This window comes from Marmota flaviventris, chromosome 2, assembly GCF_047511675.1.
Source record: "Marmota flaviventris isolate mMarFla1 chromosome 2, mMarFla1.hap1, whole genome shotgun sequence".
Taxonomy (NCBI): domain Eukaryota; kingdom Metazoa; phylum Chordata; class Mammalia; order Rodentia; family Sciuridae; genus Marmota; species Marmota flaviventris.
This window is the reverse complement of record NC_092499.1, coordinates 6,732,032-6,757,445: the sequence shown is the minus strand read 5'-3', so window position 1 is coordinate 6,757,445 and position 25,414 is coordinate 6,732,032. Positions and strand designations below refer to the sequence as shown.

The following is a 25,414-nucleotide window of genomic DNA, read 5'->3' as shown; positions in this document are numbered from 1 at the left end:
TGCCTGGCTCTTGGAGCACAGCACCAGGGGCCTGCGGGTTCCCTGTTTGGGGGATCAAGTTCCCCCATGGATTTTCTCTTTCTCAGATGAGCGTAATCCCTAATTGAGTTTTTGCATTTTAGAAAATGTCCCAGTTGTTTATGTCTGTGCTCGTGGCTTTTGCATCTTTCTACCTTTGGGATCATTATGAGGAAAGAAATAGTTGCCTTCCCTGAGCATCTGCATCTGCCTCAGTTTTGGGTTTCCATAAGCACCAGAGGCCGAGTACTCTATAAAGAAAAGAGGTTTATTTTGGCTCATGGTTGTGAAAAGTTCAGGATGGGGCAGTCACATCTGGCAGGGTCCTAACACAGCCGCCACATCCATGGTGGGAGCATGCACAGAAGTGGCCGAGACCCTGAGTGACCTTGGTTCATAATAGTCCTCTTTTGAGGTAACTGGCCCAGTCCTGAGAGCCCTGGCTCACTCTGGGACACCTAATCCAGGCTCTCGAAAGACAAGAATCCATTCATGAGGGTGGTGCCCTCATGATCTCACTGTCCCTTAAAGATCCCACGAGTCCTGACACCATCACAATGGAGACCACAGCAGCACCCTGACCTTGTCTGGAGTGGAGGTAGTACTGTCCTTGCCAGTGGCTGACCTGTCGGGGCCTGAGCAGTGGCCCCACTCTGCTGTGGTGTCCGAGGGTCTGTAGTGGAAGTTTTGCTGGTGGAACTCTAGCCCTGCAAGTGACGTTGGTCCTTCAGAGGCCCGCCCCTCCAACCCCTGAGAGACTTGGTCCGCAGGTGCAGACACAGGTGGGTTCAGCCTGCTTGGTGGGGTCAGCTGGGCAGCTGGGGTCAGTTCCCCCACGTCTCACATGACGTGCCTCTGGCCTCCCTCCTGTCTTCCTCAGAACGATCATCTGCCCAGGAGAAGAGCACACCCACAGGTCTCTCATCAGGAAGTTGTAGCTTTAAATTAGGTCTGTCGGAAGAGCGTGGAGAAGAGAAACCATTTCACACATTCAATAGAGCCGTCCTTGAATGTTCCCCTCCTCTCAGGAGTAGCACAGCTTGGTGACAGACGGTTCCAACGTCTTGTACCTAGTTTTGGACATTTTGTTACCTGTGTTCCCTTTGCGACCACGCTGGTTTTGCTGTTCTTATTAAGGCACATCGTTGCATGGCTTTCCCGAGGTCCACCCCTGCGGCGTGGGCTGAGGGTGGGTCAGGGAATAAGACCAAACACCCAGGCACCTTTTAAAAGATGTTCTTGGTTTATTTCCACAGCAAACCCAGGGAGCCCGTGTTCAGTGCAGGTAAGTCTGATTTAATTTTTGTATGGGTGTCCCTCCCTCCCTTGGTCGGCCTTAATAAGTGGCTATAATGTGGTTCTTGACCGAGGGGCAGATAAGCAGTAGCTGTCTCGGGGTCAGGTGGTCCTGGTATTTGGGGACTAGTGGTAACGGGCAGCCTGGTGCACGGCCACACGCTCAGAGAACAGCAGGATCGTCATCCAGCAGTCACAGGGCCGGACCCTCACCTGCCCACTCTAAAACCCATCTAAGACACGCCAGGAAAGAGCTCAGAGTGGTGTGCCACCGCGTATGTGCATTAGAACCTCTAGGGCAAAGACTTCTGGCCTTTCATTTTCCCTTACTAACTGGGCTTCTGTCCACATGCGCATTTCTCTCCCAGAGAAGGTTTCTGGTGCGTTGAGCTCTGTAACTTTGTCTAAAAGTAGCCTTACTTTTTCTGCCTATGGTTTCCTAAACTGCAAACTAATAGTTCATGTGTACCTTTCCATGTGTCTTTTTAAAGCACACTTTGTAATAAGGTAAATGCTGGGGCTTTTAGCATTTTAGTCTTATTTTAAAGCGTATTTAAAATGCAAAACAAATTTTTCAGGTGCGTAGCTGGTTAAGTTCATGTAATGTCAATGTCTCCAGTTTTTCCCCCTCAAATTCTAGATTAAAATCCAGAAGGCAGCTTTGTGTCCCTCAGCACGAGCTCTCGTCTCATTCCATTTTCAGGAAGCAGGAGGTCACTCACTGAGAAGGTGACTGCCCAAACTCTCAGGCCCACACCTCGAGCGCCTTGTCAGAGCCCCCCAAATGTCCCCATGTCCCGCGGGAGGCCGGGCAGCTCCTGCCAGCTAGTTAGCCAGCGCCCCCGCAGGCAGGCTGGCCACACTTGCAGCACCCACGTCTCTTTATCTAGCCCTTCAGTCTCTGTCTCCGAAATCACAAGGGAAGCGCCGGGTGACGCACTGCAAAGGTAGGCAGCATTCCGAGCCCGTAGCTCTCTGAGCAAGGCTGCTACCCCGGCTCCAGAGTCCGCTTTCATACAGGCAGACCCTCCTTGTATGAAAACGCTTCTGCGACGCAAACACCCCGTTCATTTCTCGTGAAAGCATCCCTGAGCAGTTCCTCGGGTGGCCTTTAATAAGCAGCTGTGATTTGGATCTTGCCTGATTATTGGCTGATTATAGGAATTCTTAAAGTCTCCATCAACCTGAAGAGAGCTATAGGGCAGCCCTGGATGTCCCACTGTTTGGCACGGACCCCGCACTGCTGCTGGCCTCTGCCCACTCGTGCCTGCCGGGTTGTGATTGCACGTGGTCATCCTAACCAGCCTGAGAAAAGCATTGCTTTCCCTCGCTGCACTTTGGCTTTAGACGTAGGACATCTGGGCCACTGTACAAATAGCCACACCTGGGCCACCAGTGCTGGGCCAGCATGTGACGACAGCTCACAGTGTAGGCTTCACCTAGGTGGACCGCGTGCCCTCGGTGGCCCTGTGTCAGCCGTGTCCTGTGAGTGCACAGGCAGATCATTCACAGCCTAGAGAGCCAGTGGAGTCACTTTTTGCTTGACTTTAATGCCATCACTCCTGCTTCCCTTCCCAGTAGCGTTGGCTGCTGGGCTTTGAGAGCCCTCACTCGTGGTCACCACTCAGTGTGGGGCGCTGAGTTTTGGGTGGGGCTCGGGCTCGAGACGAGCTCAGCAGCGGATGGGGCATAAGGCACAGATTTGTGGCCAGACAGGAAAGTCCCTGTGGCACTGTGGCCAGGACCTTGGGTAAGGTGGCACCCAGTAGGGCTGTTAGACCTGCCTGGTCTGGCAAGTCAGAGGGCAGGCAGAGGGCAGGCAGAGGGCTGAGATGTGGCTCAGTGGCAGAGCACTGGCCTGGCCTGCGGCGGGCCTGGGCTCCTTGCCCAGCACCACACACACAAGATGGCAGGCACAGGACTGCATGGAGGAAGTGCCAGGTGACATCCAGCTTGGCCCAGGATGGGTTTGGTGGCAATATAGATGACGACCCCCGGGGCCACGAGAGAGCCTTGAATGGCATGGCCTCAGATGGGCAGCTCCCAGCACAGGGAGGGCAGCAGCAGCCACGTGGGGAACATTCTTTTTTTTTTTTATTATTTAATTTTCTTATGTGGTGCTGAGGATTGGACCCAGTGCCTTATGCATGCCAGGCAAGTGCTCTACCACTGAGCCACAGCCCAGCCGGCGTGGGGAGCATTCTAACAGGAGGATTGGTGGAGCGCAGGCTCAGCCTGTGCAGGGTGGGCACGTTTGAAGCTCTTACTTAGAGTCAAGCTGAGCACACAGAGTGGAGATCATCACACGCATGCCTTTAGACTCTAGAGCACATGCACATAATAACATAGATCAGGCCTCTTCATTTTTGAATAATATTGCATGTGGCATTGTTTGAAAATCCTTAGGAATAAGACTTACGAAACTAATTTGTGATTGTGGCACTCACAATACTGTAATTACTCCATGATGTTCCTCACCAGTTTCCTCTCTGCGAATGGTTTTCTGTTGGGTTATGGACAGACAGCGCTGGTTCCAATGGCCTGGTTTAAATGTCATTAAGCCTGGGTCCCTTGTGTGCAGTGGAGCCTCGCTGACTCTGAGCTGAATTCATCAAAAGCTCAGGGAACACCTCCTCTGCTCCTGCTGTGTCCGGGAAATCTAGACAGAACACCCCACGCTGGCTTGTTTATGGACCAGAGGTTTCCCCAGGTTTTCACTTCACCCCTATAAATTTTTAAAATATCAAGTTATTTTAATAGAAATATTCACTCTAGAAAGTTCTGCTTCCTGGTCTCCCTCTCATGGATCTTCTGTTTTCCAGCATCTCCTGGAGCATTTCCCTTATCACGTCACCTTGCATGCGCTCCTCCTGCTGATTCTGTGTGCTTCACATTTGAAAGAATCTGTCCATGTGAAAGATAGATGAAGGCTTGTTTTTATACTTTGATATAGCAAACCAACTTAAATATTGATACATTGGGATTTATACACATTGAACTCAGTAGGAAATTAGGTGGCTCCTTTCCCCTCCTGGAGAGAGAGAGGTGTGAACCCTGAAGTGGCCCGAATAGCTGTCAGCGTCTAGTTCTTTCTGCCTCTTAGCATTTCTTGCATATTAGGTACGTGACACACATGTACCTAAGTAAGCAGAATATCAAAAAAAATTTTTTTTATTTCTAGCCATTTAATTTTCTGTGTCAGCTACTTTTCCCTGGGATAGTGATTAGAAATGGCATATGGGTGAAGTTTTCACTTCTGCAGTGACAAGCTAGAGAGAATATGACATTTGTTTTCAGGTGCACTGGGGGGTCTTACTGACATCTTTGTTCTTTTTGTAGAGGAAGGATATGTGAAAATGTTTCTTCGCGGACGCCCTGTTACCATGTACATGCCCAAAGATCAAGTGGACGCTTACAATTTGGAAGCAAAAGCTGAACTCCCCACCAAGAGGCTGAAGCTAGAATGGGTGTATCCTTTACTCGTTGACTAGGTCTCACACCAGGTGAGCAGCCATGAGTGCTTGAAGTCTAGTTGCAAAATTTCACAGACTATAAGTCCTCTTGAGTTTTTGAAAAAATATTTTACTCTCACTTTTTAAAAGATTAATTTTACAAACGTGGCCTTACGTTACTACCCAGGACAGCATCCTAACATCCTCTAGAGGAGCTGTTAACGTGGGGCTGAACTGACTCGTGGTTTGTGGTTCTTGCTCCAATACATAGACATTGTTTTCTTGAAAATATTAAAAGGTTACATGAGTGTATGAATATATTTGGGGGAGGCAGGAAGATGGATCATTAGTTTATGGCCCGAATTTCAGTCTTTCCAAAAAAAGCTAACTTTGGTTACTTAAAAACACATCAAGAAACAAGCTTAGTGAAAATGCTTAAAAACAGAGAGAATCTGGATTCTGGTGAGAATGAAGGAGCTGGTCACTCTTCACAGCAGCTGTCACGTCCTTGGTAAACCCTGCGAGGACTGTGGAAAGGCCAGGAGCTCTGAGAATTCACCAGGAAACAGCCACAAAAATGCCAGAAAATACGGAGCTCATGAATGAGAAAGTGGGACGGGCTGTCCAAAATGACCAGACCCCGCTGGCAACACGGCTTAGACCCAAACAAAGGGGATCTCCCGGAAGAAGGACCTGCACTCTCCCCTCAGCCAAGTGGGAACGTGGCCATTGTGAGGAGCCCAAGTTCAAGGCCAATACCGAGGGCTTGAGGAGACGTGGAAGAATAAGCACACCTGCACACTGAATGGAGTGAACCCCGAGGCTTCTTAGAGCCGGGTGCAGCAGGAATGCAATCAGCTTTCTTAAAATAGGATGCTCTCCCACCAAGGTCTAGGGTGCCACTGTCTGACCCTGCCCTGTCACTAATGTTCTTGGACTAGAACACTAAGTTTGGAAAAGTGTGCTTCCAGGGACGCAGCCAGGGACGAGGAGCGCGCTTGGGAAGGTGGGGTGGCCGCTGGCTTCTTCTCTCCACTGATTCAGCCACTCATCTCTCACTTTAGAGGAAGGCTGCTGTGCTCCTCTCAGGCTGCAGAGAGGAAGAGCCCTCCGCCACCTCAAGCAAACGCTTATCTGTCACCTGTTCACTGCCAAGCCCTGGGACAAATCGTAAGCCAATGGCTTAAACTGAAGGTGTGGTGACTTCATTTAGAACAATGGCTGTTTCAGATTAGGAAATCATACTTTATCATCTGTACCCAAATTTCTCCTGAAAAGAAATTTTGTTGTTGTTTTAGATTCACATGTTATAAGCGTTTGGCTGCCCCCATTTGGAATCTGTCTTGTCCCATGTCATTGAAGAGATCCATCTCTTCTCTAAGTCAATAGTGGTGTATTAAGTGGTTGATTCAAAACACCTTTATCCAGCCCACTTCTTATTCATATTTCAGAAGATGTAAAACAGTAAAATTTGCTTCAAATAAATGGTATTTTTTTTGCCAGGCTATTTTTACAGCCAAGTTCAAGTGAGGTTTTACACTCAAAATAGTTTTCAAGGTTATTTTTTTAAATATTTTTTTAGTTGTTGATAGACCTTTATTTTATTTATTTATATGTGGTGCTGAGAATCGAACCCAGTGCCTCACAATGCCAGGTAAATACGCTACTGCTGAGCCCCAGCCCCAGCCCCAGCCCCAGTTTTCAAGGTTTAAAAGTACACGTGTCAAAATTTTAACAAGGATAATTAGCCCTAAAGAGCTGGGGCCAGGAAGACCTAAACATTTTGTGTATGCATGGGTGTGTGTGTGTGTGTGTGTACGTATGATCTGTACCTTTTTATGAATACATTTATCATGTTTTTAAGGTTGTTTTTTTTTTAGTAAAAGATTCAGTTCCTAGCCTCATAATTGACTCGATAAAACAGAACTAATTTTTGTATTATTAAAAATTTGCATTCACATTGCATCAGTGACCATGCCCAACTTGATGCAGCCACATATTGGACAGTGAGGGTTTGCAGGTTACCCTGTTTGGATCATAAAGCTGCTGATGTGCCTGCTCTCAAAGGAAAGCCATGTTTACCTTGACGCACACACAGCTACGGGTACCGGGGGCGAGACTGTCGGAACAACCTGTACCTGCTCCCGACAGGGGAGACGGTGTATTTCATCGCCTCGGTGGTGGTGCTGTACAACGTGGAGGAGCAGCTGCAGAGGCATTACTCGGGCCATAATGACGACGTGAAGTGGTGAGTCCTCAAAAGCTGGAGGTGGCATTAGCAGGAAGGTCAGTGTTGGGATGTGAGCCCCAGGGAAGGAAGGGAGCCACAAGCAGGCTCCAGCCGAGCTCTACTCTGGGCATGTTCACTGCTAGCACCTGGCCTGCTGACCCCCTCCAGGTCTAGCTGTCCATCCTCGGGCACAGAGTCTAACCAGCCAGTGACCTCAGCCAATGGCCCTGCAGGCCTGCCCACACGGCTTCTTAACACGTTGCACACAATGGCTATTTGCCTCGTGTTTATGGCTGGTCTACTCTTTCCCCAATTTGTCTACAGCTTTTGGTAAGAATATCATTCCTGGAAGTTTGGAATGAATAAATACATGTAGCATATATGTGTTTGTCCTGGTCAATGAAAAAAAAAATCCCATTGGCACAGATGAGGTGCCTTTCCTATTTAACATTCTCCAGTGACTTCTTAACAAAGGGTGGAGGCTAATTAAGTGGTTCGCAGGTTAAAATGTTTATTTTCCCAGCAAAGGATGCTTTTGCCTTGAGTTTGAAAGTTCTCCAGGAGAAATTCGAGACTGAAGATGAAATGAAAGTGGGCACTCACTGTCCACGGAGGTTGGGGTTCGGGGGCTCATTGTGCCTTCTAAGAAGTCAGGCCTTGTGTTTCTTATGTTTAAATGTTTGACTAGATTGCACTTGGCCAGGGAAGAGCAAGGCCCGCCTTTAAGGGCTGGTGTCTTATAAATATCCTCTTTTCAGCCTAGCAGTTCACCCCGATAGGATCACTATAGCAACAGGACAAGTCGCAGGCACGTCTAAGGATGGAAAAGTAAGTTGTACTATCTGTTCTTATTATTAACACTGCTGATGGCGTCCCCCGCTTGGATCTGAACAGCTGACTCCCTCACCAGGATTGCTTACTGCCACTCACTGTCTCGCTGTGGACTTAAAAAGCAGCGTGTTCTTGCCTAAGACTTCACAATTCTGAACATACCTACTTGCACACACGATAAGCTTTGAAATTGCAGGTGCCTGTTTGATGTGTAAGGTTAAAGCCATAATGAACAGTCAGTTGGGTGTGGGATGTCCTGCGGTTAGGCAGGTCAGTGAGAGAAAGCCAGCACGAGTTAATAGAGAATGACAGTGTTTCCATCTGGTGACTGTCATGTCTTACCAAAAACTCCTGTGGCATGCGATACCTTGTTCACAGAGGTATCACAAATAAGGCTCATATTTGTGTGACCTGTTACTAAAATAACCACATTCAGTACTTTTATTCTTATCAATGAGTTTTCTCTCAGAAAGAATGAATGTGACTGTATTCTAGGAAACATTTTAATAACATTGAATTTTAAACATTAACTGTGTGCTGTTTTCCATTAAAACTCTACACTTGAAAAGAATTAATAGGGATAGTGGAAATCAGACTCCGGTTATGCAAATTCACATAAATGGAACAGGCGCTCATCTTTTTTTGTTTTTACACAGCCTTGAACATTTCTTTGAAATGAGTAGTGACCCTTTGCTCTGCCCTCTGGTGGCTTGATGTTGTATTTCAGTTCTGGCATTGAAATTGAGTCAGAACTTTTAGAACCTGAGAAAATGGTGTAGTTCCCTGAGCTCATCCAGTTTACCCTGGAGGACCGTGCAGACACCCAACTACTCAGAGATAAGGCCGGACCAGAACCCGGTTCACCTAATGCTTCTGACCACCAGAGACAGTGCCCTGCCTTGGTAACAAATCAGCAGGTTGCTCTACAATGCTTTCTTCTATACGGAAGAGAGAAGTTAGTATAAATAACCCTGGTCACAGTTGAGAGGGTTTTGAGCGAGTTATGACAACCCTAAGTTTTATTTATGCATAATCAATAGCCTGATTTGCTCCTGTTGAGCCCAGGCATGTCAAACTCTTATCACTATTTGGCGGTGACCATTTGGATGAACTTAGACATACTTGTGCTTTAGCAACCGAATGGACTTTAAAAGGAGAACCCTGAGCCAGGAGAAAGGGGGGGCCTACAGCCCCAGCTACTTTGGAGGCTGAAGCAGGAGGAGTTTGAGCCTAGTCAACATAGTGAGACCCTATTAAAAATAAAAATAACCCTCATATGCGATGCCCTTTTCCTTATCCTTTTTCATTTCTAAAGTTATGACACATCCAGATATGCACATTGCACAGTCAGGTCCTTGGTATGGTTGTCAAGAGCTGCCAAGTCAAGTTTTAAAACTCGGTGGACTTCTAGTGTTGAGCTGGCCACAGAGCCCAGGCCCCCCTGTGGCCACTGGGATGTCTTGTCTCATTCAGAGGCAGCTCCTCAAATGCAGGGAAAAAAATCTTTGGCTTTTGACAAAATCGCAGTTGCTTCCCGGGTGATCGTGTAGCTTCAAGGTGAAGAGGGACAGGTCAGTCGACGGGACTGATGGCATCATTTGTTCATAACAGCAACTGCCCCCACATGTGCGCATCTGGGATTCTGTGACATTGAACACGCTGCATGTCATCGGGATAGGCTTCTTTGACCGAGCTGTCACCTGTATTGCATTCTCAAAATCTGTAAGTATGAAGCCCGTGGTGTTGTGGCCTCGGGCCTCAGGGGGAGCCCCCAGGCTGGAGTGGGGGGCTTACCGCCTGTGCAGGTGCAGATTCGCACTCTGGGACCTTCTGGCTTCCTAGGTCCCCTCATCAGGGACACTCTTCCAGTCGTACGCTTCAGCCATGTGGGCGTGGTAAAGGAAATAGCCCCCACCCCCATATTTGTCCTCATGTTCTTCAAGGCAGCCTTCCTGCTCTGGCCTTGAACGTCACCTGCTGCCTTGGCAGGTGGCTTCCACTGGCCCCGTTGCCTGTGTGCAAACAGGTTGGAGGGGGCCTCAAGGCTTCCCGGCTCCCTCAGGGTGTTCTGGCCCAGCCGATCCACGCTTCTTCATCCAGCTCACACACATGCACACACACATACCCACACACGTTCACAGCCACAGCTGTGACAGACCCCGGGACCTGCCGCCGAGGGCACTGTCTCCTCCAGGAGCTGCCCTGAGCCCTCTGGGCAGACTTTCCTGGAGCCTGGATGAGGAGCTGCCTCTGACCCCGGCCCTCCCACTCTGCCCCTCGGGAGCCCAGGCTCACCTACGCTCCCCATCTGGCCAGGGATGCGGGTCCCAGAAGCAGCAGGTGAAGAACGGTGACTAGAGTAGCAGTTTTTACTAAAATCGTGCGCATCCCAGTTTACTCTCAATGAAGTCTTGCTATGAACAGCTTTCTCTTCCAGAACGGAGGAAGCAACCTCTGCGCTGTGGACGACTCCAATGACCACGTACTGTCCCTGTGGGACTGGCAGAAAGAAGAGCGGCTGGCCGACGCGAAGGTCTCACTCAAGCCCCAGCGCGACTCCCCACGCGGGCCCTGGCACAACCTCAGCCCCTCAGCAGCTCCCAGCTGCCCCTGCCCCACCCTGCCCCAGTGTGGCTCCTTCCCCTTGAGGTCTTGTGGCCCCACCCTGTCCCCTGGCAGGACCTGATCCTGAGTGCTGTCACAGTTATTTCTTTGTTCATTTTTTGTTTCACTCCCTAGTGAGGGAGCTGCGGCAGCCTCTGCTGCCAGATGAGGCAGCCAGCACCCAAGCTCCAGGCACTGCCCCAGCCCGGGCACCTCCCAAGCTGAACAGACTCTGGGGGGACTTGAGGCCAATCAGATCCCTCCTGGGGTTCTCCCTGCAGTGGTCCCCTTTGGCCTTCTTTCACTGCCTTGAATCCATTTTACCCAGAATGTCAACTTAATGTTCCTGAAGCTCCTTATGTTTTCATCCTGTTGAGATCATCATTGGATTCCTATTTTTATAGAACTGACTTTGGATTTCTCATCTTGGCATCTATTAGCCTTAGATAACCGAACTTACCTGACATTAGAGACATCAGATAGCATCACTTGTCTCACACCAAGGTGACCGCTGGATACCTCGCTCTCCTGACACTGGGGTCACCCCTGCTGACCTTTCACACCCAGCCATCTCTTGTGTGTCCGGGAGGCAGATCCTGTGCTCTGGTCAGGCGTGCTTCCTGTCACGCTGGAGCCCTGCCGTCCAGTGTCCTCGTCAGGAATCCTGGGTGTCCTTGCCATGTTGCTAGGTGGGAAGGGATCAGAAGCAAGTTTTCATCCAGGTTCAAGGACATATAACTGAATTCCTAGCAAGGCCAGGCTTAGCAGGCCGAGCGCAGCCCTAGAGGCCAGGAAAGCAGTTGAGAGGTAATGAAGTAATCGCCAAAGACCCAGACCCAGCACAGTGGACCCCAGACTGAGCCTCAGGCAGAGGCCCAGGAACAGGACCCAGAGCCTCCCTGCCGGGGAAGGGGTCAGGGTAGCCAGGAGAGTGGGGCTGTGGGAATCCAGATTCCCACCCTTCTCTGAAGTTCCCCTCACGGGTGGGGATGAGCCCTAGAGCTCAGCACCTTGCCATGCGCCAGGCCTGGGAGATCAGCATGGGCACTGCAGCCCCTCCTGCCCTGCGCGGTTCGCTGCCCTGATCTCCCCATCCTGCGGGGGTCAGGCGAGGGGGTGGTCAAGGCGCGTGGCCAGTACCACTTCATACAGGGTGGATTCAGTGGGAGACTCAAAAGGCATCGTGCTTGGCTGGAATGAGTTGTTTATTGGTAGTTCAGGTTTATATTCTTAAGAGAAAATTGTCTTAGGAGATTCCAGGTGTCTGATTGCCCTGTTTCCCCTCAAGTGTTCTAATGAAGCTGTGTTTGCTGCGGATTTCCACCCCACGGACACCAATGTCATAGTCACCTGTGGAAAATCACATCTCTACTTTTGGACACTTGAAGGAAACTCCCTCAATAAGAAGCAAGGATTGTTTGAGGTAAAGTTACATCTTTTGTTGAGTTTTCCCCTGGGAGGTGCATGTGATCAACTGGGCTCTAGGGGGGCGCTGAGGTGTCCCAGTCTGGACTGCACCTGGGGGTGTGGTGGCACATCATGCTCTAGGACCCCTCACCTAGACAGGAGCCGCTTGTGCCTGTGGGCCTCACTGGTAACGCAGTGACCAGGGCAGGGAGCAGGCCCCGGCGAGGAGCTGGGACGGCGCAGGCCAGAGGGTGCGTGGGGGCGGCCGTCTCGTGAAGGGTGCCGGAGGCGTGTGTGCCTTCTGTCAGCCGGGAGAGCACGCAGGGACCTTCTCCTGGGCTGTTTAGAGGGTCCTTTGTTCTGGTGTGGGGTTCTGCTTCTTATTCTGTGGTCAAGACAACACGGCCCTCCCCTAGTCCCCGCCAGCACCCCTTCTGCTCGACTGTGCAACCTCAGGATTCCCCCGCCATTTGGAGCCCCAGAGTCTCTCCTCCTCTTGGAGCAGCGTAGTTACGTAAGGGTGGATAAAAATGAAAGCCACAGGGGATTGCTGTGGCTCCAGCTCTCGAGACCACAGGAAAGGCTGTCCTGATTCAATACACATATGTATGTATTTACTACATTCTGCAGAAACAGGAAAAGCCAAAGTTTGTCCTCTGCGTGACGTTTTCTGAAAACGGTGACACCATTACTGGAGATTCCAGTGGCAACATCTTAGTATGGGGAAAAGGTAACAGTGCCAATGCTTTGGTAATAAGCAAGACTTCAAGGATGACTTCTATAAGAACTGTCTGTTGATATGATCCACAGAGTTACTGTTAAATTCCAGGGTGTGTGTGTGTGTGTGTGTGTGTGTGTGCGCGCGCGCGCGCGCACGCGCGCGTGTGTCCTGAAACCATAAAACTGGAACGGAAGAAAGCTGGAGAGTGGTAAGTTAAGTGTACCACCCTAAAGGGTCTTTAGGACCGAGGTGCCGTGAAGGATTTAATACGTTATTAGGAGATCTGTTAACAAGCTATAGCGATGAAGTTATAATGGCCGCATAGCTAGAAAATAGTTAGGTAACTTTCCTGGTTCACACAGCCTTGGGCAGACGTCTCTTAATTGCTACAACTAGCAGTGTGTGAGCTGCTCTCGGGGAGCCAGAGCCAGATCCCTGCTGCTGCCCCTGCTACTGCGAGCCGCTGGGGACAAGAGATTCACTCTGGAAAGATGTGCTCAGTTCAGGGCAGGCGACTTGGGGACACTTACCACGGCCAGGAAAATATGTCACCCCAGTTCAGGGATCGGAGAGTTGAGGTCGGGGTGAGGTGGAGAGGGACCCCCAGTGGGCCTTCAGAACGAGGTGACTTGTAGACACCCCGGCTCCTGGTGCTTGAGGCACTGCTTGCTTAATCCTTGGAACAGTCCTGTGGGGGAGCAGTGGCCTGTTCCCCAAGGTCGACCTGAGGAAAGGAGCAGGCACCTGGCCCAGCCCGCAGCTCACTCTGGGGAAGGCGTGGGCACGAACACGGGCCACGCTCCCGGCCACAGCATGCACCTTTCCCTCATCACAGAGGAGTCCGCTGAGGCTCGCTGGAGCACTGTGAGCTTCTAGAAATTGAGTCCTTCGTAGAGTTGAACTCACCACCCCACCCTCTCAGCCCAAGTGAAGTGAGATTGGAGGATGGACTAGGCAAGCCTGTGAACACGCTAACGGGGTCTCCTGCGTGTCTAGGTACCAACCGCATAAGCCACGCCGTCCAAGGGGCCCACGAGGGCGGCATTTTTGCGCTTTGCATGCTGAGAGACGGCACGCTGGTGTCCGGAGGAGGGAAAGACCGGAAGCTCGTTTCTTGGAATGGAAACTATCAAAAACTTCATAAAACTGAGGTGAGTCGGCAGGCTGCTACAGACTCGTTTTAACCTTAAACTGTTTTTCTGACTCATTTCCTTGTTAGTTTAGAATCCTTAACTTACAGTTTTAAAAATTGTTTAGATGGAATTATATGGAAACAACGTGTTTTGTTACAATTGTGGAGGCAATTAAAGTACAACTAAAATAAACTTAAATTGATAAAAATTTGAGGCTAATGGACACTTCATATTTACAGTGTTTTCCTAATAGGGCCAATTTAATTTTACAGGGGACTATAACCCACATTTTGATTTATCATTTAAGTCTTTCCTGCCTTTTACTAATTTCCAGCCTGTTACTTTGCCAACATTATCATTCTGCACTTAGGTTTATTGAGTATCTACTTTGTGCCTGGCTCTCAGCTCAGGGCCAACAGGCTCTGTAGCACTCCGGCTGCTTAGGAGACCTGCTTCACCTCCAGGTTACCTAGGAGCCACCCTGCCTTCCTGGAAGCCAGAGGCAGGAAATTTAATATTCCTCTACACACAAGAGTTTTCCCCCCAGGGTTCCAGGAAATTATGAGCAGACAGAAGGGAAAATTGCTGTCGATCTAACAGGTGATGCTCTGCGTCCCTAGTGTAGAGGGACATGCTGCAGCACTGTTCCAGCTTCTAAGTCAGAGCGCACAAGGCCTGCGTAGTACAGCACGTGACAAGGCCCTGTTCAGCAGTGGGGGATTTGGTTCTGCTGACCATCGCCTGCATCAAGGAGGCCTTCCTCGAGCATCAGCCGGCACTCCCCCTTGGTGGAGTTTTAGTCTGAGAACTTTTTATGCTAAGGTTTGATCGGCACTTGAGTGAACATGCTCTGTATTACTAGTCGTAGATGTTCCCGTGTTAAATTATAACAGCAAAGGAAGCACCGAAGCCTCATTGGAGGTAACTCGCCACTGTTGGTATCTGTGACTCCTCTTTGTGTGGATCGCCATCACCTTTTCCCAAGCCCAGGCCAATGGCCTGTCTGGAAGATAGAGAAAGGGTATGTGGGTGGCCCACTGTCCCTGAGCTAGGCCACTGTCCCTTGCGCTGGGCCACTCTCCCTGAGCTGGGCCACTCTCCCTGAGCTAGGCCTGCCTGGCCCAGAGACCCTGTCTTCCTGGAGGGCGAGAACTTCAACTCTTCATGGCAAATTGCCTCAATGAGTGCGTTTTGAATCCTTTTCTTAATATTTGGATCATTTCTGGTGTCCATCAGTATGAACAGTGGATTTCAAAACTAAACAGAGCAATGTTGCCATTTCAAAGTTACAGCAACTCTTACTGGTCCTTATTTTCCAGACCTTATCAACTCTTGCCACAGAAGTCATAACAAGTGAAGAGCAGACTAACCAATTATATTCCTTTATTATTTTGGGGGTCAGAAAAAATACCCTTTTTTTTTTTAAACAACTTGACTTTTGCTGATTCTTTGAAGATATGTAAACTGTTTATAGTTTTAGCAGTAAGGTTTGGGACCAGGGATGGACCAGGGATGCCTGCCTAGCATGTGCGAGGCCCTGGGTTCAATCCCAGCACTGCAGAAAACATTAATAAAAATAAATAATAAAAAAGTAAGGTTTGGGGTTTCAGTCGTTCACTCCACAGCTGTGGTGGCTAACCTCTCTCCGTGTGTGCACATGTATATGAAACTGCTGAGTCCTTCCCATGTGATGGATAGACAAGGACTTTGGATGCTTGAGCTGACAATTTCATAAAATCTGAGATCTTTTTCACACCACGCTTTCCAATGCAGATTCCTGAACAGTTTGGCCCAATCCGGACGGTGGCCGAGGGGAAGGGCGAGGTCATCCTCATAGGCACGACTAGGAACTTCGTCCTGCAGGGCACCCTGTCAGGGGACTTCACACCCATCACTCAGGTATGGTTAGCTGAGCGTTCAAGTAAGATCCAGAAGGAGGCAGTCACTCCTGTGTCCCCCTGAAATGGCCTTGGCAGAGAGACAAATGAGGGATGCACTGAAGGGGCCCGTGCCGTCGTCCCTGCAGACCCCCCCTGTAGACTGTGGGGTCTCAAAGCTCCTGTGTCTTGCTTCTTTGCAGGGTCACACTGATGAGCTCTGGGGACTGGCCGTCCATGCTTCCAAACCTCAGTTCTTGACCTGTGGGCATGACAAGCACGCCACTCTCTGGGACGCTGTCGGCCACCGGCCCGTCTGGGACAAAATCATAGAGGTAAGCATGCGTGCTACACTTCCACCTTTCTTGTAGAAATTTACCTGGAACTTGCTCATTTTTTCTTGCAAGCCAGCCTCCCCTCTGAGCTCTTCAGAGTAGCGCTGCTCTCCACGTGCCCCGACGGCTCTCGCCCTGCAGTGCCGACGTTCCCCTGAACTCTTAGCAGGTCAAGTTGCTCATGGGTTCTTGGGCACAGTGTCCTCACTGCCTCAAGTGCTGGAGATGCCTGTCATAAGCCGTATTCTGTCTGTGACGTGATTCTTGGATAGGAGCTCCCAGGGTGTACTGAGAACAGTTCAATTCGTCTCTACGTTCTCAGTGTGATGGTAAAGATAAACATTAGTTTTAAAGTCAGCATCTCTGTGAACTTTGCAAAAGGAGCACAGATTGCATACCTTTCCCTCCATGTAAAACAGGCCTGCATTTCTTGAGCACTGGCTGTTTGCCTGCCAGACACTGGATGTGTGTTGTCTTAATCCTTGCGGCCACCCTGCAGGTTGAAAATTTTTTTTCTCGGGCTGGGGATGTGGCTCAAGCGGTAGTGTGTTCGCCTGGCATGCGTGCGGCCCAGGTTCAATCCTCAGCACCACATACAAACAAAGATGTGTCTGTCGATAACTAAAAAATAAATATTAAAAAAAATTCTCTCTCTCTCTCTCTCTCTCTTTAAAAAAAGAAAAGAAAATTTTTTTTCTCTCTGATTTTATCAACTAGGAAATTGAGGTTTAGAGAAGTTACATAACTTGCCAAGGTCACTGATTAGTCGCAGGACAGTACTTACACCCAACTGGCCAACCCCAGGCTCTGTCCTCAGCACCGCACTGTGAGAGTCAAAGGGACCTCCTGTGTTCTTGCACCCTTGATGATATACACAGCCCCAGCATATTCTTTAATGCCCTGCAGAGTGGCTGGCATCCCCCAGGTGCTGGGTCTGGCTCTCCTCTCTCTACTTTCAGAGAAAGGTTCGATGGGTTGCTGACCACTGTAGCCAGCTGAGCATGGGAGGGACGAGCCAGAGGGGCTCAGCGGTGCTCAGAGAGGGCAGCCTTCCCCTCTGTCTCATCAGCATGACTGCCTCAGGAAGCAGTGACAGTCCCTACACTTCCCTGCCCCTTCACCACTCAGCTTGATCGTAAAGGTGGGGCCGGAGCTGGAAGCCAGAGGCCTGCAGCAAGTCAGCTCCTGGGCCACTGGCCCTGTGACTTTGGACAGGAAGCCGTCACTTCTCTGTACTGCAGTGTCTTCATCTCACAATTGTCATGAGGCTCAGATTAATGGCCTGCACCAGTGCTTTTGTAAATGGTAAAGTGCCAAGGGAAACCTGCGGTCCACGTGTGGGTCGTGGCGGCCTGAGCTCCCACTTAGGAAGAGGCATCTAGAGGATAAAGCCAGAAGCCGCTGCTTCTTTCCAGTCTCTGGAGTCTCTAGTTAATCCTCGAGCATCTCTGTGCCCTCCATGTCCACTCCTGGCTTCTTTGCAGGGGTCAGCTGGTTTCATCTCCAGACAGCTCACTATTTGACCAAGTGACCACTGAGCATAATCTAAACTAGGGCTCAGAAAAAAGAGCATTTCCCTGTTAGTCTCTCATCTGATGACTGTAGATATGAGAGGGGATAAGACAAAAGGAAAAATTCTGAAAGGATAAAACTTTAGTATTATTGAAATGTGCCAATTGTAATGCATTCCTCTGTCATATATAAATAAAAAATTAATTAAAAAAATTAAAAAGATTTATGGTACTTAGAAACTTACAAAAAAAAAAAAAAAAGAAGAAGAAGAAGAAATGTGCCACATATCCAGGGGGAAGCCATCCTCCTCTGTGGAGAGAAAGGACTTTCCAAATAGAGCCTTACGGGGGTGGCGGGGCATGGGGGTGTCATGCTGTGGTGCTATATCTGCCATCAATTTACACTTCCTTTAAAATATTTTAGGATCCAGCTCAGTCTTCTGGTTTTCATCCTTCAGGGTCTGTGGTCGCGGTCGGAACACTGACTGGGAGGTAAGCCCACCCCAGGCGGCCTGTGCTCGCGCCCCATGTGCCCCCAGGCCCCGCGCAGCCAGCTCCCAACTGCGGCTTCTCAGCTCCCAGTGACTCTCCAAGAATCAGTCCAAACTCAAAACTTAAGGCAGTGGTCCTTCCTGTTTTGAAACTGGGGGTCATTTTGTAAAGCTATAGGTCCTCAATCATATAAAAATGCCTGGTCCTCAGGCCCCCCCCAGAGTCTCCCCCCAATCTGCCTCCAGGTTCAAAGTCTGTGGAGCTCCCCAGGCCTGCCCGAGAGCTCAGGAGGAGGAATCAGGCGAGAAAGCAATCCAAAGCGCCCAGAACTTAAAACTGCTTCTTTTTTTTTAACTGGACTTTCAGAATTTTGAGAGTGCCCATTCTGAGCCTCATGTTCAGGTTTGCTAGTGTTTATCTACGCGCACCTCCGACGTCTGTGTTGGAACTCTGCTTTGCCACTTGGCAGTGTGTGTCTTTGAGCCGGTCACATGAACTTTCTGAACTTGTTTCCTCTGTCAGTCATGGTGGTACTGTCTGCCTGGCTCTGTCGCACAGGGCTGAAGGGGGCCGTGGTGAAGCATCCTGCCCTGTGTCCTAACCCGTGACAGCACCTCTAAGTTAGGCACAGGAAGAGCCTCACCACAACAATAAAACAGAGCAATTATAACAAACATGAATTAGGTGGGTGCATCTCTGCAGAAACAGCTGATTGCACCGTGTCCCCCTCTGCTGCGATGACGTGAGGTGACACAGTGCCTGCCTGATGAGAAGGGAGGCAGGTGATGTGCACAGTATGGCACATGCTTTAAAACTGCTTATTTCTGGAATTTTCCATTTAATATTTTCAGACCAATGTTGACCGTGGGTAACTGAAACGGGAAGGAAGACCCGGGGCGGGGCGGGGCGGCGCGGGGGGCCGCCCACATGCACTTACTGTGGTTTCACTGAGATACTTGGTGGTTTCCTCCCGTCCTTTCTCCTCGAGAAGTGCACCACTTAGATGCCATTGTTGTCTGGAGGGTAGAAAGAGAGTGACCGTCCCACGGCATTCACAGGTCATCAGAGTGCGTTGCACGGCGCCCTTGTGCGGCCCCCCCCTTCCGTTTCACTCTCCCAGGCAGCTGGGGCTGGAGCTCAGCAGGCCCCTCCTCTGAGCTCCCACAAAATGCCATCACCTCCCCGTGCACCACAGGGAGAGCATGCTCAGAACAGGCAGCGGTGTGGGCTTGAGGACGTGGCCCCTCCGTCTGCCCCTCCCATGTTGCTGGTCCCAGGCCAGATGCTCTGATGCTGTCCTTTAGACAGGACATTTCAAAGGCACGTTCCAGTCAGCCCAGCCTTGCTATTTGTTACCTTCTGGCCTCTGTTAAGGTTAAATAACATGTTAAAGATACATGGTTGTTCAAGATGCCAGAAATCAAAGCCGAGAAGCAGCATCCAAACCTCAGGCGGTCCTGATGGGCAGTGGTCAGTGCTGAATGGAAGGCAAGCACACAGCAGCTCCACGCCAGTGGTGTCCAGGGTTGAAACTGCAGCCTCGGGGAGCCCACAGCCGTTCAGCCCCGCAGCCCGGTGCCCCACCCACCGCCACCCCTCAGTGTTCAGTCTTTCTGAAGTCCATCAACCCTGAAGCGGGTGCAGGGTCCCTACCAAAGGTAGGAACCACTCCCAGGTCCCTCACAACTCAAGCCTGCAGAGGAGACCCCAACTCTAATCCCATGTCACCACTGGAAACTGGCCGGAGAAGTCCAAGTCAAGGCCTGTCCGTTTGGCTCTCTTCCAGGCTTGCTGTCCCCCCATCCGCCCTGTGGCTGCTCCCTAGCACACAGAAGAGCTGGACTTGACCCAGCTGCCCAGCCCCTCCTCCTGCACCCGGCTGGTCCAGGTGGGGCCAGAGCTCTGGGTGAGCTCAGCAGGCGGTCCTTGGCCACTCCTCTGACCACAGGCTGCAGCACTAGGTGTTGGCCATCTTCCTGTGCAGGGCTCTCTCTCCTTCCGTGTGTAAATGACAAAACACAATGCTGAGAGACCACGTCGTAGCGCTGAGAACTGAGTCTTTCCAGACCGCTGTGTGCTCTTCCTTTTCAGAGAAGGCTCGTGGGTATTCAGAGGACACTCCTCTGGATGAAACCTGGGAATAAGCTTTCTTACTGAGCCACCCGGAGTGTCCCGCCCTTTTGATGGACACTTGTTAACGGTCTTGCCCTACTGTCGTGCCCTTATTGACTTTCCCCCTAAACTGCCTCTCTGTTTCTCTTGTTTTAACAGGTGGTTTGTGTTTGACACAGAAACAAAAGACCTGGTTACCGTCCACACGGACGGCAACGAGCAGCTGTCCGTGATGCGCTACTCCCCAGGTGAGAGCTGCGCCCTGAGGAAAGCGCCTCGGCCTCCCCAGAGCCACCTGCACCACACAGGAGGGCGGCGTCTCTGCCCTCCTGCGCTGACGAGTGTTACCTCACTGTCATGGAGAATTCTGAGCATAGTCAAAATTAAACAGGACAGCCTAGTGACCCCTGTGCCCACCATGCAGGTCCACGATGGCCAGTGCTCAGCGGGGCCCGGCCTCCGCAGCTCGCACCCTTCCTCCCATGACATTGTTTCATCCGATAACTGTCGCATACATCCCCAGAAGGTGGGGGCTGTGTCTGACAGCTTTCTCAAGGTGTTATTTACCCACCAAGTGTACGGCTCAGTGATCCTTAGTGCATTTAGGGTTTTGCAACCATCACTACAATTCAGTTTTGAAACCTTTTCAACCCCCTGAGAAGTTCCCTCTGTATCTATGAGCCATTCATCTTTGCCCGCTGCCCCATTCAAGACAACTACTGATCTTCTCTTTGTCCATATGAATTGTTCTCCATAGTTAATTCCTTTTTAATTGCTATATAGCATTCCATTTTGGGGATATGCCATGTTTTGTTTAACTTTTCCCCAATAACGGACGTTTGGATTATTTCTCACTTTCTACTATTGTGAATAATGCTTCTGTGAATATTCAGGTATAAATGGCTTTTTGAAGGCATATTTTCATTTCTCTTGGGGAAGTTCCTAGGAGTTGCATCAGTGGGTTGTATGGTGAACTTGTGTTCAGCACGCTAGGACACCGTCCAGCTGTTTTTCACAGTGGCTGTCGTAATCTCCATTCCTCCAGCAGTGTCGGAAGGCTCTGGGGTCTCCACCTCCTCCCCGACCCCTGTACTGCCTGTCTCTCGTGGTGGCCATTCTGAAGGGAGTGATGTGCCTGCTGTGGTTTTAATTTGGCCTTTCCCTAGTGACTGTGGACATTGGGCAATTTTTTATGTGCCCATTTGAGATTCCTAGATTTTCTTTGGTGAAATAACTATTCATGTCTTTTACCCATTTAAAATGAGGTTGCCTGTCTTACCATTGAGTTGCAGGAGTTCTTTCTTCTACATGTAAATTCTTTACCTGATAAAGGCTTCATAAATATTTTCCCCAGCATTGGGCTAGTCCTGTCATTTTCTTGGTGGAGTCTTTTGAAGTACAAATGTTTTTTTGTTGTTGTTGTTTTGTGTTATTTTTGTTGTTGTTGTTGTTTTGATGAAGTCCAGTGGGTCAGTTTTTTCTCGTAGGGATCGTGCCCAGGGTCGGGAAGACTTCTCCTGTGCTTTCTCTGAGAGGTGTCGGGTTGGCCCGTGCGTTCAGGTGGGGCCCATTTTGAGTGGCTTCTCATGGACTGTGATAGCTAAGAGTCAGAGCGTGGCGTTCTACACACAGATGTCCCTCGTCCCTACACTGCCTGTCGACAGCAATGTCTGTCTCTATTGGATCGTCTTGGCCTTTTTGTCACAGATCAGTTGACCATAACATGAAGATTCATCTTTGAGACGCTCGGTTCTGTCCCTCCCCTGTGTAGACCCTGTCCCATCCACGTGGTCATGACTGTGACTTTGGGTAAACTTTGGAGCTGACTAGTGTGACTCCTCCAGCTGTTTGGTTACTTGCCAAGTTCTACTGGCTGTTTGGGTTCCTTGACATTATACAATATTACACACATTTTAGGATCAGCTTGTCACTTTGTGATTTTAAAAAGCCTATTAGGGGGGCTGGGGCTGGCTCAGTGGTAGAGCACCTGCCTCGCACGTGTGAGGCCCTGGGTTCAATCCTCAGTACCACATAAAAATAAATAAATAAATTTTAAAAAATTAAGAAGTCTAGTAGGGTCTTAATAGAAGTTATGTTGAATTTGTAGATCATATGGGGAGAATTCTCACCTTGATTGATAAATTGAGTCTTCTAATCCATGAGTATCTCTCCATTTATTTAGATTTTCTTTCTTTCTTTTTTCTTTTTTTTTTTTTGGCTAGTGGGTGTTAAACCTGGGGCCTCATGTATGCTAGCTACATACTCAGCCCTTTTAAATTTTTTTATTTTGAGACAGGGCCTTGCTAAGTTGCCAAAGCTGGCCTCCAACTTGTGATCCTCCTGCCTCAACCTCCTGAGTAACTGGGATTATGGGTGTGAGCCACCATGCCCTACACACATCTTCTTTGATTGTTCTCAGGAATATTTTATAGTTTTTCATGTACAATTCAAGTCTTGCACTCTCTTTGTTAAATTTATTCCTAAGTTATTTTTATGTTGTGGTGAATGGAATTTTTTTCAGGTTGTTGGTTAGTAGTATATAGAAATAAAATTAAATTTTGCACATGGAACTTATATCCTTTCACCTTTCCAACTTTTTATTAGTTTTAGAGGGGTGTGTGTGTGGGTGACCATTGGGAGTTCTTCATTCCAGGATCACATCATCTGAAAATGACAATTTTTCTTCTTCCTTTTCACTCTGGATGTCTTTAGTTATTTCTCCTTTTCTGTGTTAGGTAGTACCTCCAGTAAAATGTGAAAAGAAGAAGGTCCCTTACTTTGCTGCCCATCTTAGATAAAGCCTCTCTCTCTCATCTTTAGGGATAAGGATGCCCTTCACCTTGATGAGAAAGTCCCCCTCCATTCCTGGGTTGCTCAGGGTTTTGAAGCACAAATGTTTTGTTGATGTTGTTGTTGTTGTTGTTGTTTTGTGTTTTGTTGTTGTTGTTGTTTTGTTGTGAAGTCCAGTGGGTCAGTTTAGAATGGTGTTAGTTTGTCATGTGCTCTGTCTGCATTTATTAAGCTGACCACGTGGTTTTGTGTTTCTTTTTCAATGTGGTGAATTACACGGATTTTCCAGTGTTAAGCCAACTTCAGTTCCTCTGTGAATCCCGCTGGGTCCCGGGGTACAGTCCCTGTTTCATCTTACTGAACCCAATTTGTTAATAGTCTGTGAAGGACTTTTGCAGAAGTGTCCCAGGGGATGTTGCTCTGAGTTCCTTCCTGGTGCCTTGGCCTGATGTGGCTGAGGGTCCTGCAAGTCTTGAGGGTGTGTTGGGACCCTCCTTTCCTCTGTTTTCTGGGCTTGTGAAGGTTGCTGCTGTTTCTCGACTACATAGTTGATGGAACTCACGTGAATTCAGTGGAACCTTCTGGGCTTTTTCTTGGGGGAAGGTTTGTAATTGCTAATTCCATGTCTTTATTTATTATAGGTCTATTGGGATTTCCTGTTTCTTCTTGAGTCAGTTTGGTGGTTTGGGTTTATCTAGGGATTTTTGTTTAAGTTGTCTCATTTGTTGGTATAAATCTGTTGGTAGTACTTGCCCGTGTGATCCTTTCCGTGTCCCTGAGGTTGGGTCTCAGTAACTCATCTTCATCCTTGATTCTGGTAACTTGTGCCCTTGCTCTTTTCCCTTGATCGGGCTAGCCAGAGGTTTGCCAATTTTGCTGATCTTTCCAGAAAACCAACTTTTGGTTTCATGGGGTTTTCCTCTGTTATTTTCTGGTTTTTTCTCTTTTCTGTTCTGATCTTTTTTGTTTTCTTCTGTTCCTTTTTCTTTCTTTCTTTAAGTTTCTGAGGATGGAGGCTTGGGTTATTTGTTGGAGAATGTTCTTTTCTGGTATAGATATTTAAAGCTATAAATCTTAACTATTGCTTGAGCCACATCTCATGAACTTTGACATGTGTTCTCATTTTTATTCAGTTCAAAAGTATTTGCTAATTTCCCTGGTGTTTACTTTTTGGCTTATGAGTTATTTAGAAATGCATTGTCTAATTTCCAAATATCTGTGGATTCCCCATATTTCTTTCAGCTACTGGTTTCTGTTTTCATGTTATCATAGTCGTTGAGCAGACTTTGTGTGACTGGTCACTCTAAACATTGAGGGGTGTCTTGTGGCCTCCTCGTGGCCTGTCCTGGGATAGGTTCCCTGGACACTGGAGACGAGTGAGTACCCTGCAGTCCTGGGCGGAGTGTTCTAGGTAAATCAGCTCGGACAAGCAGTTGGTAGTGTTGTTCATGGCCCCGTCCTGCTGATTCAAGGCCCCTGGCCTGCTGACTTACTAGTTGTCCTGCAGTGGTTGGGAGTGATGGATTACGGTCTCGTTGTGTTGTTGCTGTCACTTCTCAGGTCTTTCTGGTTCGCTTCGTGTAGTTGGAAGAGCACCTAGACAGAAGTGCATTTAAACACCTGTAGCCAGCCAGGCCTCCATCCGTGGATGTGCAGGCGGGAGAGGAAATTCAAAGTTCAGGCCCTTCAAACCCAGTAGGTGTGGCTTCCACCTGCTCTCTGCATCTGTGCAGTCTCCATGTGGCCAGGAGGCCCCGTATAGCCAGGGACCTCTCCAGCCTCCACCGTGCACACTACAGTGTCCCCCCACCCACCCCAGACCATGTTTACCCCAAGCACAGCCACCATCTCAGGCTAATAGAGCTGCTGTTCCTCCCCGCTGAGCCACCTGGAGACCATCCCTTCCATCCGCAGTGCTGCTGGGCCTCCGTGTCACCCAGGGCTTCACAGTGAGAGACCTGCTTTGGTCACAGCTGTGAAGCTGCTGTCCCCAGAGGCTGCTCCTCCCTGGCGTAACCTTGGTGCCAGCTGAGCTGCTGGGAGGGGATGAGGACAGCCCGGGAAGCGCTCCACAGGCTCACCCTGTCCTTCCCTGCCGTGCAGCACACACACCCTCAGACCGCCGGCCGTTCTGGCTTTGGTCGATGTCCAGATTGCTGAACGGGTTCTGGTGAGCTTTGCCCAGGGTTGTCGTGGCCTTGAAGGAGAGAGTTCCCGGCCTCCCGCCTGGCCGCAGCACCAAGCCCGCCCTCTAGAGTGCCAAGTCACCACGCCATGGTCTCCTCCTCACGCCAGATTAACACAACTCCCTCAGCTTCACCGGAGGTCCGGGTGGTGCTCAGTCCAACGCTCGCTCTTTTCCACAGTTGTTTAAATCAGGACCCAGAACAAGGCCATCCGTGGTCCTTGGCCAATGGGTCTCCGAAGTCCCTGCTGATCCAGAGCTGCCCCTCCCCTGTGGGTTTTCCACTCTGCGTTTGCTGACCGCATCCCTGAGGGAGGCTTGACATGTCCCTCTGTGCCCCCATTTCCTCAGAGTGACTTGGGATCCTGAGGTGTGAGACACTCGGGGGTCTCTCCTGCAGGCCGTGTGGTTGGCTTGGCT

The 25,414-nt window shown here is 49.6% G+C and overlaps 1 protein-coding gene across 5 annotated transcripts in view; it reads left to right on the top strand.

Annotated features, from left to right (window-relative positions):
* The window catches only part of Eml1 (EMAP like 1), a 162,705-nt gene that overhangs the window by 127,376 nt on the left and 9,915 nt on the right, over positions 1-25,414 (top strand). For all 5 annotated transcript variants that reach the window (XM_071607549.1, XM_071607551.1, XM_071607550.1 and 2 more), the window contains exons 5-17: positions 1,275-1,303; positions 4,654-4,783; positions 6,865-7,014; positions 7,755-7,824; positions 9,439-9,549; positions 10,265-10,360; positions 11,720-11,854; positions 12,469-12,568; positions 13,556-13,710; positions 15,466-15,591; positions 15,773-15,904; positions 17,840-17,907; positions 20,179-20,267. In XM_071607549.1, coding sequence (XP_071463650.1) covers positions 1,275-1,303; positions 4,654-4,783; positions 6,865-7,014; positions 7,755-7,824; positions 9,439-9,549; positions 10,265-10,360; positions 11,720-11,854; positions 12,469-12,568; positions 13,556-13,710; positions 15,466-15,591; positions 15,773-15,904; positions 17,840-17,907; positions 20,179-20,267 — 1,391 coding nt within the window. The remainder of the gene's footprint in view (positions 1-1,274; positions 1,304-4,653; positions 4,784-6,864; positions 7,015-7,754; positions 7,825-9,438; positions 9,550-10,264; positions 10,361-11,719; positions 11,855-12,468; positions 12,569-13,555; positions 13,711-15,465; positions 15,592-15,772; positions 15,905-17,839; positions 17,908-20,178; positions 20,268-25,414) is intronic.